At 43.2% G+C, this 20,466-nt stretch overlaps 1 protein-coding gene across 2 annotated transcripts in view; it reads right to left on the bottom strand.

Annotated features, from left to right (window-relative positions):
• Positions 1 to 103: 103 nt before the first annotated feature.
• Positions 104 to 20,466, bottom strand: part of SPECC1 (sperm antigen with calponin homology and coiled-coil domains 1) — an 87,531-nt gene continuing 67,168 nt past the window's right edge. For both annotated transcript variants that reach the window (XM_064468078.1, XM_064468079.1), the window contains 3 exons: positions 6,843 to 6,959; positions 5,900 to 5,959; positions 104 to 5,169 (listed from right to left, as the gene is read on the bottom strand). In XM_064468078.1, coding sequence (XP_064324148.1) covers positions 5,080 to 5,169; positions 5,900 to 5,959; positions 6,843 to 6,959 — 267 coding nt within the window. In that variant the 3' untranslated portion in view covers positions 104 to 5,079. The remainder of the gene's footprint in view (positions 5,170 to 5,899; positions 5,960 to 6,842; positions 6,960 to 20,466) is intronic.

Below are 20,466 nucleotides of genomic sequence, written 5' to 3'. Positions count from 1 at the left end.
ATGAACCATGAGTGTCTTTTAAAAACTCTCCTGGGAGTCCTGCTTCCCAGCAGACTGCAGAAGAATGTTTTGTACGTAGATGTTTGAAACATTACAAGAAACATCAGAAACAGAAAAAGATTTATTAGAAATATTACACAGATTTTTGCATCATACATTTTAATAATGTTAATCTTTAAATATTAGCATGTCCAAATCTGGCAATGCCTAGTATATACATTCTAATGTGCTCTTTGTATAAATTAGATTACGATGTAACATCTGTACCCGATAGAGAAAACTAGAAGTACGTGACGTTACTAACTTGAGTTAGAGGTGATTATCTCATACGACAAACCCAAGCCTGGACCGACAATCAATAAAAACACTGTGTCCAGCACTGCCCAGTGGAACTTGGCACGCGTGCGAGTTAAAAATGTAGAGACCATCAGCTGAGAAGGACGTTAACTGCAGTTCAGTTAGAAGCTTGATTCTACACCATACTGGTGAGTCTAAATGGCACTGGAGTTGGTAAAAACCAATACAGTCTAGCATAGTAGAAGTTATTGCTGGGTTTAAAAACATCTTAATGCTCAGTGCCCTGAGTCTTTTTGGGCAAAAGCCCTCTTCTGACAGGAAAATGCATAACCTCACCCCATACAGACACAAGGCACAGCTTCGCAAGCAGCTGGGCCCGTCAGACGCTTCCCGCTGGAAGACCCGGTACCATAAGCACAGAAAGATGAGGGAGGTACAAGCCACCACCAGATGAGCCAATGCTCCTATATTTGTTGCCAAGGGAAAAAATCAGTGAAGCAAAAAGGTAGATTTTGAAGAGTGCCAGGTCAGGAATCAAACAGGGAAGAGCCAACCATTCTGCCAGCGTGCACGTATCTGGTTTGGACATAAAACCTGCGCCTAACTGGTTGCATGTACAAAGCAAGAAAATTCACAGAGAAAACCTGTAAAAAACAACTTCAAATTACAAAAAGAAAACCTGCTAAAACTCAAAGAGAATGTGTCTCACAGAGGAAACTGGACAACGTGCATAAGTCAAAAATCGCTCTGCTGAGTACAGCTGCCTTGCTGCAGCACAGGAAGAACCGGGAAATCTTTGTCGCCTTTGCATTTCCGTGACCGTCTCAGGCACAGGAAGGGGAACCTGGCAAAGGCAGCAAGCTCTGCACTTTCTCCCCCCCTCGTCTTCTCAGATCCACCCCAGGCTGCACTCTCAGGAGGAACGTCACTCAGGATGACAGTAAGGGCTCTCCAGCTGACGTCCTTTGCTGTCCGCAAGGGTGCAGGCACGCATGTCCCATATGCGCCCCTCTCCCCACACGCTGGACTTTCACTCCATCCAGTTTCATCGCCTACTTTCAGAAACAGCTCATCAGCCGTTCTAGAAAACCTTCTTAGAGGGCTGACTCTGGGCTTGCTTCTCAACGCCTCTGTACTTTCCCAAGCCATGAAACAACTTGTACCTTCTATGACCCACCAGAAATTCTGGGAGTCAGATGGTATGCTCTTCACACTTCACTCTCCCTTCCTCTCTAACAGCCATAGCACAACACTCAACGATGCCACATCCCTCCACGGAACTGCACTGAAATCCCCATCCTAACCATTCTTCTCACGTGCTCATCCAAAATCAGCTATCTGGTGTCTCGTAGTCCAACAGACTACCCAAGAACACACACACAAGCATGCGCGGGTACGTTTGAGAGTGACCGTGTATTTAGGGAGCATATGGTGACATGGTGAAGAGGCTCCGTCTTGCTCCTAAGAGGCAAAGTCAGAAAGGATTTAGGCAGCGCAGGCAAACGGTTACTGATACAACGCATTACACCACCCACGTCGCACCATCACATGTTCCATCCTAGGACTTTTTCAGAGGATTCTCAGAACTTCTAGAAGACTATCCCTATACCCTCTAGCTTAACTTAATTAAACTCTCTCATTTTAAAGGCAGCTAGAACTTTAATTTTGCAGCTGAAATTTGAGATGTCTTAAAAGTGCCTGTAGATTTTCTGAAAATCAGGCTGGTCCGCAGCGTCTTTTGTGGGACAAATTTAAATTCTTATTCACATTTTAAGGCAGTGTGAAAAAAACAATGGTAATTTTTGAAAATTCAGGTCTAGAAATGTAACTGCACAAGGTTCAAAAGAAAGAAAAATACAGTTAAATGAACAGATAAACAATAGTCTTAATCTCAAAAAATAATCTGGAAAAGCATCTCTCAAAGTACCGGCATTTCAAAATGAGATGTTTTGTGGGTTTGAGGACTGGAAAGTAACATTGAGCAAATGGTGAAACTGAGTATCTTCTTCCCTACTGACAGAGAGCTCCTTGTTCTAACTCCTAGATAAGTAAAAAATTCTCAAGAATATACCATTAGAATTGAGTAGAATTAGTGTTTGGTCTATGCTACTGGAGGCGATGGGAGAATAAGCCGCAGAAAGATGACAAACATTGCTTTGCAAAAATAATTTGGGAAAAAACCCCACTGCTAGGTCAAACAGAATAGTTCGTAAGGTTAGAATAAGTCTTGGAGAAACAAATTAGAATGAACGTCAGAACAGCGCTTGAAGCAAACGACACTGACACATTAGATACTGTACGTACCGAGCGTGTATCTGACAGTCACACGGAACACACGCCTGCAGTGACCAGAGGGTTAAGATTAGCTCTTTTTTTTTTTTAAATCAAGTGGAGCCCTCTGACTTTGAAATGTTTACCAGACGCTAGGAATTAAAACAGTTTTTCTCATCCCTGCAAGTGCCCGATCCAAAGCCCACTGAGGAATATGGAATTTTCTGTGCTGACTTCACTACGCTTTGAACTACAGCCCGTTGGAGAGAATTGGGATCTCTGCCAATGGGTACCTCAAGGGAAAAGAGCCTGCTGCATCCACAAGGCAACGGAGCTCTGCAGTGTGCCTGCCTTCCTAGATGAACTTGGCTTCGCAGCTATTTTCCTCTCCCATCTTATCACATAACGGGAGACTCATATCTAAGAACGCTTAGAGCAACTCATCCTATGCTCTCTAGGGATGGCAGAGTGTATGCTGAAAAATACTGGAGAGTTAATTCGGTCTAGAAAGCACTCTCCTGCAAAGAATTAACTCTGGTCAGCTTTCTCACAGTATAGGATGGCACGAAGAGAGCAAGGGCACTGTAAGTGCGTGCCACTGTCCTTTTTATCACACAGACTCTAAAAAGATTGGATTCAGGCTTTCCTGGGGGCAATGGATTAGAATAAATGTCAGGCTAAAACTAAGAGCAAGTGATGCTTTTCTCCTGCAAAAACAGGCACACATTGCGTTCCTCCAACTTCCTTTCTGTTCGGTCCACTCACTGACCACGGTCACCATCATCTATCCCTTAATCCTGTATTTTGCTGCGAGAAAACCAAAGTCGGAAATAGGTTGCTTACTAATTAAACAGTATTAAAAACCCCAAACAACAAAGCACTGCGGGGAAGCCAGAGGCTGAGATCAGACACCTGCAAAGCCTCAGAAAACCTGAAACCAAGTTTCTTCTGTGAAACCGCTTGTTTCTATTTCGTGAGCCTTTTTTCAGGAGTTAAGAGCAGTGAGCACGCACTATTATTTTTTGTAAGAGAGAAATGATCCCTACCTCCCTATGATTAACATTCACAAAGCATCGAGTCTAGTCACGGGGTTCAACATGCTAACTAAACGCCAACTTTCCTCTATAACCTAGAGCAGCTAGGCAGCCTTCTGCGGGGTCCTGTACAAAGCATGCTCTCCGAGACCTGCTCCTGGAACAAACCGAGCAGCCTGTTCGATCCTGCTGTCTCTGGAGACGAACAGAAAATTTAACTTCAAGAGGTGAAGTAAGAGAAACCGTATAATGGAAATTAAACAGTATCTTTCAGACATTTTACTAACAGTGTTACTGAGCTGGAAAGCTATTCTCTGGCGCCTTAGAGATTTCCGTGACACAGGGAGGGGTTCCAGTTACATTCTTTGTAACTTGTGAAGTTGCAACTTCCACCAGTACTAACATATTCCTGTGTTCTTTTACATGGTAACATCATTTCCAAGCACGTAACAGTGCCCTGTGGACCACATTTACTGGACAGGGCACAGGCTGTCTCAAGATTCGTGCCCCTACATGGCAATTCTATATCTGTGCTGGTTATACGGGATCAACACAGAAGAAAAGTTACTGAATCCACAAAAACATGACCTACTGAGATGCCGCTGTATTGCTTAGAGTCACCACCTGATTACTTGCACCTTGCAAACTAAAGCTAGGAACTTGTATTTGCAATATTCCTATGATAACTGTGCCTGCACAGTCAGCTGGGAAACCAGGCTCCAGCTTCCCGCAGTAATCAAGTAACAAAGTTGTAGTAATAAAGCTATTTTTCCTCAAAGAGATTACTCCTGTTTGATCTGAAATGAAGTCCCAGCACCCAACAGGATCTTTTAGAGTTCTTTCACTAACTGGTGATGGCACAGAGCGTGGTTTCTGACTTACAAATGATCCTGTTATTATCCTGCTGGTTAAGCTGTGGCAAGCAAACTAGTCAGACGAGTGAGGATAACTCGGGCTAAGGTTCTACACACTTACGTGCATCTGTCATGATGTTTTATAAAGTATATGGAGGCAAGAAAATAACATGTATTTGGGCTGAGTTAAGCACGTTTTGGCAAGAAGAGCATTTTTTGTGAGCTTTTGTATTACTATTAATCTCCCAGCCTCCCTTAAGTGCCAGCATAGTCCGCATTTAGAACTTCATTTTGTAGCAGGTCTCCTGTTGCTGGAATCTGGTTTGAGGCAAACATTGTTTAGCACAAGGGATCCTCTTCAGAAATATCCCACACGTGTTTGAAAATGCTTTGCAATTTCCACGTGGGAATAAACTACAGGTGAGTTCAGTTTGTATAGATGGACGATAGGTATTTATTTGGTTGCAGTCCCAGATGTAATCAAAATAATGGAAGAGCTTGCTTTCAAACTAAAAGCTTAGGTTGGTTGTGGAAGAGGAGCAAGCGGATTTTTAAAGTGATCGAGTGCATCTGTAGCATTCTTTGTTCTCTTCCCCACTTCTGCCCACCTCTTGCTCCGCATCTCAGGTCTCAAAGTACTTGTAAATCTGGGCGACGTACTGCATCACACTCTGCCAGTCTGGCCGGTCTGTGTACATCATCTCACTGAGTTCCTGCAGAGGACAGACACATTGTCAAAACCTAGTCAAGCACCACCACTGGGATCATCACCGGGTCCTCTGAGTAGCCGTGGTTATCGAACACTACTACTGCTTCCACTCCAGAGCTCCTTAAAGCCACATACACTACAAAATCCATGGCCTAGTGCAATTCTGAAACGCGTTAACAGACTAGTTAAACAGCCAGATGCATTTTACACGCTAAAAAGATTTCTCCTACCTGCAATCAAAGATCAATTCTCTATATAACTGCACTTAAATCGCTGCTTCTCTGCATGTCTTTGGTTCTGTATTTAGCTCATGAACCCTGTAATAATTTTTCTTTTACAGTAAACTTATCTCTTTCCTTGTCATCGTATAATTGATTTTAGAAAAGGCTTTTTGAACGGTTTAGCAAACAAAGTATCCTTCCTTTTCTTAAAACACTAAAACAAAAAGGAAAGAAAATGGTCTAACCGGCAAGACTGCCCATGAAAGCAGGAATTGCCTGGAATTGGCTTCCAAGAGGAGGACAAACTACATTTCAAATTGTATTGATTCTACGACTCTACAAATTCTTTCTGGAAGTTCTCCTAACACCATGAGCTTTCAGAGATGGTGGTGCAGCCTCCCCTAGCACTACGCGAACATTTGCAGTGCAAGCTGACTGACTGGCCACATGGCAACAAAGGCTTTGGAATGGTGCATGCAGCAAGTCTTCCCCTGCAAAAAGCAGGACACTCACCAGGCTGGGTTTGATGCCTACACTTTCAGCAGCTTGAAATGCTAACAGCAGATTTCTCTTCTGTAAAAACAAAACAAAAGGTCAAAAGGATTATCATTGAAGTACAATTCCTGAACCCGACCTTGCGTCTGGTTAATCAGTAAGTTTAAATGATCAGGTATATCTGGAAAGTCAAAAACACTAGATTCAATACTTTCACGTGACGCTTTTGGTATTAGTAAGGTATATTTGCAAACAAGTTCTTTGTCTTTGAATAACTCATCTACTTTTGCCCAAGCTACAGCCCTCTGGTTTTGACAAATAGGTTCTTGTGAAACTGGTTATAGCTGGGCAAAAAAAACCCCACTGAGGTTCTGTCTTTCTTATGAATGAAAAGTGTCTGAAGAGGTGTTAACTAATATAAGGCGTTCCTGTATACAGTATAATTCTTATTGTACTAGATACTAGCTGTCTGAAGTAAATCCAGGTTCCTCCCCTTGGCGAGGGTCTTAACATGTTTAGAATGTGCTGACATGGTCTGACTTTTACATACGTTGCTGTCCAAGTAGTTCAGTGGATGAAATGTCTGCCTACTGATCCAGCACTTTTAACATGCGCTGCTAACGCAGGACTCCAGAAATGCTTTAAGCCTTGCAAAAAGGACGCTGTCTTCATGTTGATCTGCAGTACTCACTGGATTCAGGCAACTGTCACTAACTCTTTATCCAGTAGGCCCTGCATTTCCTTCTGGGGGCTCACTGTTGGTTTCCTTACACAGCAAACAGAATGAAAAGGGGAAGTTCTCAACTGATGCTTATCTCCTCCTGTTGCTCCCATCTACTTAGTTTGTACCAGTCATGATCAAGGTCTTGCCACACTGCATCTCTACCACATATCCATCAAAATGGATAACGTTCACTGTGACGTCTGCAAATGGTGTAGGAGCAGGTACGACAAAACTTACTTTATCCTGGCTGTTGAGCTCCTGGTACGGAATATGTGCAGGCAAATACGTGTGCAGGAGAGCGCAGAAGGCCAGCCCATCGCTCCAGCTGCTGCTGAAGTTGGTAATATCAATGTTCTGTAAGAGAAAACACGAGCCATCCCTGAACAATGCTACACAATTAAAAAAATACAATCCCAAAACAGTAGTTTTTACGCAGTCATGAAACAAAACCTGAGTATTAAAGGAATATAGGTTTATATTTTCCATGCTCCTCCTTTTTCATGTCAAGTAGAAAGTTACCAAGTAGGATGGAAAGTTTCAAAGTCTTGGATAAGGGATTCCTAAAGAGTTAAATGTTTTTTGCACCAGGCCCCAAACAGAGAGACTCTCTCCGACGCTTTCTAGAAGGTGAGAAACAGCATGTGCAGCACATGCTCCAGCGGCAATTTTGCTGTGCTGGCAAGAGGAAGGACTTTATCTGGTCCCTTTCAACCACAGAATGGCAGAAATATGATTTCTCCAGCACCTACAACAGAAGGAATTGATACTTTAAAATGGTGTTCTGTAATTGATCGCATGCTTCCTTGTCTCAGGATATGTAACAGAGGGGTGGATTTGTAGAACAATGAGGCAGTGTTATCAGTGTGTTTGAGCACCGTTATCTTTCTGGTATTACACAGCGGATACATGCTTTAATGAGAACGTATGATTAACAATTATGACTTGATTCAGCCCCTTATCAAAAGCCATCTCAAACTGATGAAATATTAACACAGTCCTCAAGCCCTAAATAAAGAACGCGCCTACTTGTATGCGAGAGGGAGGCTCAAACCTGGCAAGAGCAACGGCTGATGGCAGCTTTCCAAGAGCTGGGCAGATGTGCCCAGTTTGCAGGCATTTGCAGGAACGCGTGCCTGCATTCTCACATTCTTTATCAACGCAGCATCTTTCCTCTGCACATCACAGAGCACTTAACGAGAGAGAGATAACGAATGGGAAGTCTGAGATATGGAATTTAATCACCTACCCTAATTTGCAAAATGAGCCGAAAGTAGTTGAGAACAGAGGTCTCCCGATGCTCACCTTCCTACCGCCACAGTCACTGACAAGCAAACGTGGCTGCGCCACTGGTAACGAGTACAATACAAGATCCTTATGGAACAGAAACCTTTAAACCTTGTCTTCACACATTTCGTACATGACAACAAGGCTGCGTCTGCTCAAGGAAGCAATGTTTCAGGCAGCACGGGTATACTCATAAACACCCAACTGAAACCCCAGAGCGGAGCTAGAAGAATCTCCGACTTGTCTGTAGTGACACTCCCACCACCACCAGCTCGACAGGAGGGCAGTGAAAAGGAAACATTCTGAAAGAAACAGGCTAACACGGTTGTGAGTTTAAAAGGTCAAAACCCATCTTCCTTCCCTTTGTTGCGAGACAGTGGGATTCTTTGCTAGCCACATAACTTACTACAAGGGTGCACTCAGGTGCACAGAGGAAACCCAGTTTCCCTATTCATGACAACTGAAGTCCAGAATGTGCTACGTTCGACAGCTGGACGAGAGCGATTACAGAAACAGGAACTGATATTTTAAAAATCAGCCCATCTGTAAAGAACTCCTTTAAAATACAAAGGTTACTGGGAGTTCAGAGTGCACTCAGGGTTCTTCACAGGAGTTCTGTAGTTAAACATACGCTTGTGGCCTGGTTCAGATCCTGTGACAAAGTGACCTTTCTAATGCTCTTGTTTGCACTGACTGGCCAACTAGCCAGCACACCAAGCGATTCTCATGGCTAAGTTTTGCTGCTCTAATAGCAGCTGTAGTTCCAAATACCAGCTAAAACCAAAACAGTGAACTAAGTGATATTGCTTAGAAAAGTAACAGCTGCTGGAGCACGGAAGGCTCCAGGACATGATGGCACTGCACCATCTCTCACACTACGCAGGCGTGGAGCTACGCTCACATCATTCTCACCAGCCACATCTTCCTGTGTGCTGAACTTCAACTCGGGCTCTCCGCCACCTCATTTTCTTCATTTAGCTATTTTCCAGTTTCAAGATTCCCCAAAAGACAAAGCTTTTACTGCATCTGTCATACAAAAGCTAATGCAGACGCACTAAAACCCAGGAAGGAAGTATTTTAGCGTATGCTCTTCACTTACGATGCCTCACTGATTAGTTGTCCAAGCTGGACTTTGTCCAGTCAGAAAGGATTTCAGATTAGTAATAAATGTCCATAACCAAACATGACTCAAATTGAAGCCGTACAGAATTTTTCAGGTTAAAATACTCTGGCTGTAATAAATCTACAAATCTAATGGGCTCGGAAAGCAGGCCATCGGCAGCAGACATTACCGCACTGCACCAGCCACCACAGTATATTTTGCTCTATTAACATCTGTCAAAGGAGATAAAAGTGACGTAGGGGCTGGATACCATGAGAAGAAAAAAATATTTTCCTCTGAAAGCTGTCTTGGCTTTGCCTAATCCATAAAGTCTCATCATGAAAGTCCGACTTTGTGTTATGGAATTGGCTGAAGCTGGATTACTCTGCTGTCTTGACATTTTAAACAAGTTACTTACTATTTATCAATCTGCAGTTAGTGGGAAAGGACTGACTGCCAAATCACAGAATTGTTTTTACTGAGGCCAATATATTTTATCAGCAAATAGCCTACCATCAAATGCCAATATTCTCATTTTATATTGTGTGAGAGAAATGGAAAATGGAGGTCATCTCCCACTTCTGCCAGAGGCCATAGAAACTGGAACAAACAAAGCCTTGGTTAAGCAACAGGACTAGACAAAAAGGCAAGTCATGTTTTTGTGGAAACATTATATCCTATCCTCGTTTTCAAGATGCTATTATGAGACACAAGATATGAAACTGTTCCTTCCTACAGCATTTCACCAGCCCAGCATCAGTTTGATAATTTTACTCATCTTTGTAGTCTTCACTATACCTGAAACTCTTCTCCTCCTCCCAGCTAACAATATCTAGAGATAAGAAGTGCTGATGTCTACAGTAAAATCAGAACTAGGTCCAAAAATCCTCACATCTCCAACAGCAATATCCAGCCAGTCACCTTCAGTAATTCTTGGATCCAAGTCTTGCAAACGAGTGCAAGTTCAAGGATGGGCTTTGCTGACGATATTTAAACCACAGGTGAAATCTAGTGCAACGTGGAACGTAATGATCAACAGAGAAAAAGAACTCAAAGCTGAATTTTTGTCTTAAACGCAAACCCAAAATGACTGCCCAAAGGTTCATCTCAGCTGTACAGTTAATATTACAGACACTTAGACTCAAAACCACTTAGTTGCCATTTTCACATCCACCAAGCATCAGCAAATCGTGGATTTTTTCCATTTCACGCACAGTACAAACCCCTCTCTGGCATTTCGTCTTGGATTCTGTGTTAACTACTTTTCAGTTTGGGATATAAGGACATGGCAAATGAAAAGTGATCTTTTGTGTTTGCTACACTGCAGTTTTACTTTTAGCAGCTCCCCTCTACACCACACCAAGAGGAATCAAGACAAAATAGAGGCATTCTGATTCCTTGGAAGATGTCTGGCTCTGCTAAGCCAGGGGGAAATAAAAAAAAACAACCCGAAACAAAAAATGGAAAACAATTTGGGAATGACCACCTTAGAAACTATTTACTTCTCCTGATTATTTTGGCAGCGGAACTTGTCTCAGTCTTTTTGCCACACCTCTCTACTCCTCAACACACAAGCCATGAATACGAAGGAGCTTTGTGCACATGCGGGTTGGTAATGCATACTTCCAAACCGCAGGATGGACAGTTTGGTGATTTCTCTGTCACCCAGCATGCTTACAGCAGAACCCCCACCCCAAGCTCTGAAAAACGGCATGTGGCTTCTCATGAGAGACCTAGAAGTTAACCTACATAGGATGGCACCCTTTAGGAGGAAGATGCACCATCAGAGCGTATGCAGGATGAACGTAAGGAGAAACATGAAAACGGAATAGGAACTGCAGATCAGTCTGAGTTGTAGCGCTCATTAGGCAGGGTGAAAAATTTGCTATCTCATGGTCACAGCACGTCTCATGGGCACTAGTACCCCAATGTCTACCGTTAGGATGCCAACAGTGGATCGACACTGCTAAAGACATCTGTACCAGAGATTAACCCCCAGCCCATGCGTTGAGGAGTGCCGAGCAGCTTAGGCCTGCGCTCAGGATCACTAGCTTCCTTTGGAGCAGATGTATCACAGGCATATTGCGCAGCACTTGACCTGGGTCTGCCATGGTGCTGCTAAGAAAACAACCAGGGAGGTGGAAAGAACATGAAAGTCAGGCTGAAAGAGATGGTTTTTTTTTAGCATGATGACATAACCGTCTTTAAATACCCTGTGTGGAGTGGCAAAAAGGAGCAGGGAAAGACGTGAGGGTACAAAGTTTGCTGTGTAGAGCACAGAGGTGTCAAGACTAAACTATTTCCAGTGTAGTTCCCAGGCTTCTTGTCAGTGAAAACAGTTCATTCACTTCACATGAAAGCTGATGAGTGAACTACTATACATGCACTGGGAATATTAAGAGACTGGGATCTGGAAGCACACCAGGGAGCGCAGTTATCTGAAAGTACCGAAGTACCCAGTGTGGCTCATTTCTATGAATATTAAAGTACCTGATGTTAAGCAAAGTGAAAAAAAAAATCCAGGCAATATTATTTAGAGAGCAAATGCATTGTCTCTGATATTAGTGGCAGGTCAAGTCTAAAAGACACTAAACACCTGCAAGTCATTAACCTTAGCCCCCCACCCCAGGAACAGGACCTTTGCTTGCAGATAACAGAGCGCTGTGAGCGCCACGGTAAAGACACAGAGGGAAATCCGTGTGATCTGTTCTCACTGAAAACAATTTCTTGTTTATCTGAGGAAAAAACAACCACCCCGTTAGATTTCACTAGATCTTTGACTCCAAGGCTTCGGTCAAAAGCAACAATGACATCATATGCTCTTCATTACAGCCTGAGTATGTTAAAATACTGACACAAGATATTCCCGCTACACAGATGTTACTGTGCCCTCAGCAATGGCTCTTTGAGTGATAATTGTCTCTCTAAGACCCAGATTTATAAATTATAGACATGAATCAGCTTGGAGCTAGCCTGGAACTCTGGAAGAAAGCCTGCAATAAATATGACCCTACCATCATTCTTCCCACCCTCCCCCTCAGCATACAACATGCCCTCCTGCCTCTCAGAGGTCACTGGTACAGAACGGCACATCAGGAACGTGCCAGAGTGGCTAGTTATTGAGGTTCAGCCCATGCAGAATATAAACTGAAATACCAAAGACAGAGCTAGTTAAAATAAATATATTGGAATACGCCAAAGGGAATTTCCTTGGTTTTAATAGCAGCTCCCCCTTCTGTGGCTCAGCTTTCTGCAATCCTTCCTGCTTATCACTAACCAGACCTCCGCATCTCCTCCGCAGACCAAAAGCCTTACAGCTCAGTGTTTTTACATGGTTATATTTAAACACAGATGTCTGAACCTCCTTTCCATGCGCCGCATCTCTGCAAATCCAAACTCTGACCTAAGGTAAAATCTGACCAAGGTACCTTGAAAGGCAGCTCCCAAAGATTACCTGCACCCACCCATCTTTAACAACAGCTGCATGAAACTGCAAATCTAATTTGGATTTATTACACCCTAATTGGCCGGGCACATGTCAGCAGGCTTCAGCCAAAGAGGTTCTGTCAAAGGTAGCATATAAGCTTTGAGCTCTGGCTAGGCAAGCTCTAAATACTTCTTAAGAAGCCACACAAGTGAAGAAGGGCTCCTTTTAGCATGACCTAACCTTCTGAGCAAACAAAAGAACTCCAGTTCACCTAAATTGCTCCAGCAAAGGTAAGAAACATCGGGGCGATCTGCTGGAAACACGGGTGAATTAGAAGTGTGGTCAGGTCCAGTTAACATGGATGAAAGGCATGAATGCCTAAAATGAAAGACTGCCTGGATTCTTCTGTAATTACAGGGTGAACCCAGATGACTTGGACAATTGCACACAGCTATTTTCAATGGGTAGCTGCAAGTCTAAAGTGATTTGCATATCACATTTGGTCAGTCTACTACCAGGAACCTTTCTGAATTCTCTTACAAATCTTTTTTCTCTTAAATGGAACACACAATAAAGTAATGCCTCTTGGTGAAAAGAAAAAATCCAGAATAACTTGTGGGACAGCATTACTGTTTATTGTATAGAGATTAAGTGGCTAGCCAAGATTGGGAAGGAAGCCAAATGACCTTCCATCCTCCAGGCTGTATTAATATCCCTAGTTCAAATGGTTCAGGCAGCTGCAGTCTCCATAAGAATTGTTTTAACCTTTCTTTGAAACTTTGTATTTCTATCTCCATTATCCATCTTTCTAATGCCTCTGCCAGCCACGTCAGTAAGCCACGCACCTTACTGCTGATTACACGTGTATGAAACAACATAGCTCAGGTAACATAAAATGCTATGTGAAAATGCTGTTGAATTATCTAGTTACAGCAGTGAAATGCTAAGAAACTGGTGCCAGCTCTTTAAAGGTTATCCCCTTTACTACATTCCTTTTTATAAAGAATTCCCACTTCCCATCACATTCCTAGGTTCTGTTTCCTCCTTGCTCCACTGCTGCCACGGGTGTTGCCTTGGGTTTACCGTTTATCATTTGCTTCAGTGAGAATTGATGAGCTGCCTTAGCAGAGACATTAGCAAGCAAGCTTATGACTGTATCTTTTTGCAAGAGCATCAAACAGCAGTTGACTACAGTAGTCACATGGAGCAGGGACATTTAAAAAGAGGAAATTTAACGAGCTTATTGTCATGCACTCTACACAAAGATTTTCAGCTCCCAATTATTTTAGTCTCTTAAAAGCCAGAGATCTGAGAAGACACCAGAAACACAGGCATGTCTACTTTTCTTCATTGCCTTTCCTAGTTGATAGGTAGCATTACGCTGTCTCAAGTTCTGTGCTCAAAACAAGCTCATCCGACAGGAGTCGTCTCAAAGACATCATTCAGAGTAAACTGTAAAGCCACTCTAAAATGACTTGTGCACTCTTCAAGCTCAGCTCTTCCTTCACAAGGTACTGAGGAGGTCCGTGACCTCTGCAAGGCCACTTAGTTCTAGTATTTTGATTACTAAAAAGATGTGGTGCAGCTATGGCTAAAGTTTTCACAACAATAAAAAATGAAGGTAGTACCAAATGGGAGATATTTCAGGTAATACGTGATAAAGTAATTATGTGACCTCTCCTTTCCTCTGCTTGCAAGGTGAAAACCAGTTGCTACCGACACTGGAATCCTCACTGTAACTATACATAGGAGTAACCTCCTTAACAAGCCAAATAGCAGCCATTTGTGCCCATCAGATCTATCGCTTCCAGCACTGTGTGGACTGGCAAACAGTTCAGATCTTTTAGGTTTTATTTGCATTTTAATATATAAAGATTGACTTTTTAAAATGAAACAAATTCTGGTGAACAAGGGTTGAGAGTAGTTGCTGGCACAGTGCACATTACACACAGTGAATGTATTTGAACTTGTCCTAGCAAATAATATGAGTTGTTTTGAATGCAAATTACCCCATGACAACGTTCTCATTACTAGAAGTCACCTACTTCAAAGGTCTCACTAAAGTCTGGTGAAGTAACAGGGGTTTGTACATATTCCTCATTTTGGGTCTTAATTTATCACTTTGCACACCAGAGAGAATGTATATACAATGCTGAGTTCAGAGAGCTGGCTTTCCGTTACACAAACATACAGGACCAAACGAAAGCTGGGACAAGCAAAAGCGATTTTATGGACATCTCTGGGCCATTTCAGAGATGAGGTAATGGGGACAAAAGATATATATTGAATGTGATTGGTACTTCTGTAATTTACACCACTGTCACACTCAGCGAGCGGGCAAAACAAGCGTTAGTTATATCTAGAAAGGCAGAGGCGGATTACACAGCAAGACCAGGAACTAGCAAATTCCCCTCATTATAATAATCCCATTAGATACTGAGAAGTTCTTGTTTTGCCCTGCGACTCTTCTGCTTTGCAGCATAAATTATACTTGTTAATGCTCACCTGCTGAAAGCCAACTCCCTGCTTGCTACACAGCTAACATTTCCATCAGTTTTCTCTCCAGCTTGTATAAATGACACCACTGCTGAATGCCACAGAGAAGAAACAGACTGGGCTGTGTTCCTTCATTGCTAGGGCTGCAAGAGTGAAGATGCAGCAGCATGGCTCCAGGGACCACACGGATACTCTGGGGAAGGAGGCAAGGAGAGGGGGGGAGGACTAGCTCCCCTCTGTGTCCAAGACAGCAGCGCAGCCACTTCCTGCCTGGAGCCCTGGTGCAGAATTGCTAATGACCACACTGGCTGCTCCCACAGCTATTTCTAATTATCTGTATTGAGAGTTCAGAGATTAGCCATGTCCTGGAATTCCTGGGCAGAGGGGTAGGCTGCAGACTGCAGCAGGCTCACGCTAACGGGTGGAAACAAGGTGGGGAGAGGTCTTCCCAGCAAAAGATATTAATGGAACTGGCAGCAGGGCTCAGCTCTCTCCCACTTAAATTCATGGTTTGGAGCCATTCCAGCTGGTGACCAATCAATTCAGTGTTTTCACTGATTGTCATTGCATCCAGGCAACACAAGGAAAGTGTCTTGGACTTTGGGATGGATAGAATGTAAATGCTATTTTTAAAATTACCCAGCAGGATAGAAAGTTACGCATGAGAGAGCTGCATGGGCGTTCATTTTATCCCTCCAATCGAGAGACTTGTATTTGTTTACAGGATAAAGCCCCTTATGTGAAAAAAAGGTAGAACTTGGCTCAAGTTATTTGGCTACACTGGAGGAGCACGTTTATGCACTGGCATCACCGTGAAGGGGGCTTGCACATCGGTAATCAACCTGATTATTCCCAACATGCCACGATTTGGCTGCTGCATTTATTTTCCATCCCCAAATCTGGGTCCAGCTGGGAAATAGAGAGAAACTGTATGTACACATTCCACTATAAGTGTTTTTATTTAGAAAAAGAAAATATTTATTCTGGAAAAAAAAAATTGAGAATATCCTGAAATTTTAAGCCAGTACTTTCATTAATTAAAAACTTTCAGGATTGCCCTTTTTATCAGAGCATCTTTCAAAATATTACTGAAACTCATCATCATCTAATGATAGGATATGATGATCTGTTTTAACAGCTAGGGAAATCAAGGCGATGGTATTATGCAAGACTGCAAAGTCACAAAGATGGTCCAAAGCAGACTCGGGAGGAAAATTCCTGACCAACTTATTCTCAATTTTTATTTAAACACAGGATAATCCCTCCTATCCCAATAGCTATTAGCAAGACTCCCTTCAACTTTTGCACAGATAGGAAAAGTCTCTCTGAAGCCAGCGTCTCCTCTTCTGCAAACAAGCAGACACAGAGCCAGAAATCTCACCCATTTCTCAGAAACTCACAGAATATACTAGTAAGTTCCTGGAAAACCCCGTTGCTCATATATCTTACTTCTAAATGTCAAAATGCTACAAGTACTGGGCATGCAGAGCTCTTGGTAAGCTTGCACACCCTCTCATACCAGAAGGGATAAGCTAGCGTATGGTACTTTAGGGTAAGTGTCATCATTCGCCAAAGGACTTTGTTGCATTAATGGTATTGGTAAATATTAAGACAGACTGCTTTTTCCCACTTATTCAGTGGGCTCTGGCCATAAGCCTCTTATGCGAGACACACTGGTTAGTATGGCAGAAGAGAAATCTTCCCAGTCCTCCCCAGAAGAGAGAGACTCTGCCATGAAAGCTGCTCCGAACGAACGGATGGCTGCCATTTAAACTGGGGGGTGTCGGGGGTGGTGTTCAGTGTGTTTCTTCACCCACATCACTGAAACTCAGAGTTATTTGTTTTGCTGCTGATCTTCAGCACGCACAATCACAGTACTGTGGGGGAACCCAGCCTTTCCAGAGCGCACATAAACTTTGTGTAACAGCAGATGGGATTTATCCCCTATCCTGGGTGCTTGAAAGGCCTTGGAAAGGTGGCCAGAAAACCTGTACATCCACTCCTCTGTTACTGCTGAATTATGGAGTGCCACAGCTTACCTAGGTCTCATGACAAGTTAAATATTTAGATAGAAACCTGCTTAATGTTGGTATACAAGAGAGAGAGTGATACAATTTGGAAACATATCGAAACAGTTTTACACTGCTTGTTGACACAAACACAAGAAGTAATGTAGAAAGGGGTGAGCGAATCACCCCCGTACCCAAGCGCACATCTTGCGATGAACAAACAACTGGGTTTGTCTCTTTCTTTAGGGCAGCGCACAGCTGTGCTGTGGTTCCCAAGGCTTTAAAACTAAGCTCCATTGCGCTCGTGTCAAAGGCGTTTGACCAATTGTTTTACGAGCCAAGTCACAGGAATTATATTGTGCCCAGGTTCAGAGGGTTGATCCTGGGTTTTGTCCCGTTCTTTGATTCTTTACCAGAACTGCCAGCCGGAGCACCAACCCCGAGGACTGCGGCAGCATCTGCAATAGTGTCTGTCCACCCTCCGTGGTCCAGGACGGTGCATAACTGAAGTGTAAGTGAGGCAAAGCGCTCAGTCAAGGCTTAAGAAAAGATTGAGACAGTAGTTGCTTAAGTGGAAAGATAACGTCAACTACCCACACTAATGACGTACAAAGAAATAACAGACTTCTTATTTCTAAATATAACCCTTACTTTCCAGAATAAGGAAGAAACTGTAAAGCATGGACATGTTAACGTACAACTGGCCATGAAGGGGCTTTTGGATCTGCTATAAAGCAGGTCCGCCCAACGTGCAGCCCCAGGAATATGGCTGCTTGATGCATCAGCAGTCAGAAAACAGTCATCCTGGCTGGCTGTCCTAGCAGCAGAGAAATCCATCCCCCTAATGAGAATGCCTGGCCCCATGACCATTCAACCAAAGGGCATAAGTTTGTCCTCATCAGCCTATCTGCATTTGTACATCTTTGGGCCACACTTAAATCTCTGCTGGATCTCACCCAGCCAGCAAATGAGTCCAAAAATATGAGAAAAAGCAAGGGATAATATCACGGAATAGGGCTTGAGAACAAAGAGGATACGGAGGAAATACTAGCTAGTACAAAAAAGAAAAGGAATGTAAATTCCTGTGAGAAAAAGAAAGCCACAAATTCATAAACAAAAAGCTAGTCTTAGTCTGAGTTTAAACTGAATACAAAAGGGTAAAAAGCTTTATATTATATCCACTGCCAAACCACTAGTCAACCAGTCTCTTGCTATAATTACTTGACAAACAGCAAATACTGCAACAGCCGTTATTTTTCTCCCTAAGCTTTTGCATCTTTGCTACGTGAAGACCATAGACCTATGCAGAGACACCAACTTTTACATACTCCAATATACCAGCTTTATGCTTTTAGTGGTAAAAGCATTCAGAATTACATTTAATGACTTTTAGGTTATGTTTGGAAGTGATTTGTTTCCAATTTCTGTCTCTCAAGGCTGGAATGGCCATAATAGCAGGAATACTTCAGGGCAGGGTTTTTCCTCCTTTCTGAATAGCTGAGGCACTATATGGGAAAGGCACTTTTATTAATATATACAGCAAAGACAAAGGATGAAGTATTCAGATTCCTCCTTATGCCAATCTATATTTCTGGAAACTATGCAGGCTGCAGTCTCATCAGGATATTTCATCAGAGCCCTAAAACTATCTGTGTTTTAAGAAAAGGAAGCTTCAAAAAGCAATTCACAACTTTGGAGGCAAATACTCAGAATGGCTGGGCTTACAGATACTTGTGTTTTGCTAATTTTGACTAAGCAATACAATGTCAGAGAGTATCACCCTAAAAATAGTTCCTACATACTCCTGAGCATACTTGCTGAAGCTGCATAGTGTTCCTGGGACCTACTGCGAAGTCAAATAGCTCTGAATAAGGCATGGAAACAAATAAAACATTATCTTCTAGCTTTGCTCGTAGTTGCAGGCGTATTTTATGCAGAATAATTAAAAGGAATTCTTTTCTCCAGGAACTACCTGTAAAACGTGTAAGCTACGTAAAGATTGCTCTGATTAGTAGTTTCTCCATGCTGTTGAGATTCCTCCAGATGGTATGAAATCGGATCTGAGGCTGGTCCCACAAATGCCAATAAGACCAATACGAATTTATCAGCCATCTCATATCGGGGAGCACTGCCTCTTCTCCTGAAGATGCCCGCTGCCTTTATCCGTAAGCTGTTGTACTGAGACTGTCACAGTCAGGGAGATGATACAATGCAATGGCTTGAATGCACAGGTCGGGAATACAGGAAAGAAAAATCTCCAGAGGTAAGAGCTGCCAGCTCCCTTTGTCAGTTCTAGAACATTCCTCATCTCCACCTATTTAGAATCATAGAATCATTACGGTTGGAAAAACCTCTAGGATCATCAAGTCCAACTGCCAACCCAACACTACCATGTCTCCTAAACCATGTCCTGAAGCACCACGTTTACATGTATTTTAAATACCCCCAGGGATGGTGACTCCCCCGCCTCTCTGGGCAGCCTGTGCCAAGGCCTGATCGCTCTTTCAGTGAAGACATTTCCCCTAATATCCAATCTAAACCTCCCCTGATGCAGCTTGAGGCCGTTTCTTCTCATACTATCACTAGTAACGTGGGAGAAGAGACCAACCCCCCCTCACTCCAGCCCCTCTCAGGCAGCTGCAGAGAGCGAGGTCGTCTCCCCTCAGCCTCCTCTTCTCCAGGCTAAACCCCCCCAGCTCCCTCAGCCGCCCCCCAGCACACTTGTGCTCCAGACCCTGCCCCAGCTCCGTTGCCCTTCTCTGAACACGCTCCAGCACCTCAATGTCCTTGCCCTGAGGGGCCCCAAACTGAACACAATATCGAGGGGCGGCCTCACCAGTGCCCAGCACAGGGGCACCATCCCTGCCCTGCTCCTGATGGCTGTTTAGCATTCCTCTATGTAAGACAACCACACAGAGAGCTTTACTATAAAAGACTGTGGTTCTTCAACAAGCGGACCCCAAATGGGTCCTGTTAATCAAATATAACTTTGATAACAAGAATAACCATGATTGCGCGTGGGAGAAGAGTCGGTCTCAGGTTCTCTTTTCCTCAGGGCCACAGTATGGATGTGTAGCAGTTGGAAAAAACAGGAGGAAGAGAGTTCTTTTAAGAGAGCCAAATTCATTAACATGGTAGCAATTGCCTCCCCTCACTGGAGAGGGTATATGTGGCAGAAACAATAATCCTCAGTTCTAATGCTCATGGGTTAAGTCCCTCTTGATGTTCTGTGTTTTGCAATTCATCTGGGGATAGTAATAGACTTAATCTAGAGAGGTTTGGCCCCTTGACAAATGGTCTCCACAGAGAGCAAACAGAACCAGGGCACTTAAATAACACCACAGTCACTAATGATATTATGGAAGGTGATAATGCAACAAGAATGACTCTCAGCAGCTTCCAGGAGTTACGACTCATGGGAACAGAGCCTATTAGAGAAGAAGCACCCAATTTCTACTTCACACCGTTGCTATGATATATAATCTTTTTAAATAGATGAAAAAAAACCACCACAAGACAACAGAGAAAAAGCTGTTTTAACAT

This window comes from Phalacrocorax carbo, chromosome 17 (genome assembly GCF_963921805.1).
Source record: "Phalacrocorax carbo chromosome 17, bPhaCar2.1, whole genome shotgun sequence".
NCBI lineage: Eukaryota > Metazoa > Chordata > Aves > Suliformes > Phalacrocoracidae > Phalacrocorax > Phalacrocorax carbo.
This window is presented reverse-complemented; position numbering and strand designations above follow the sequence as displayed.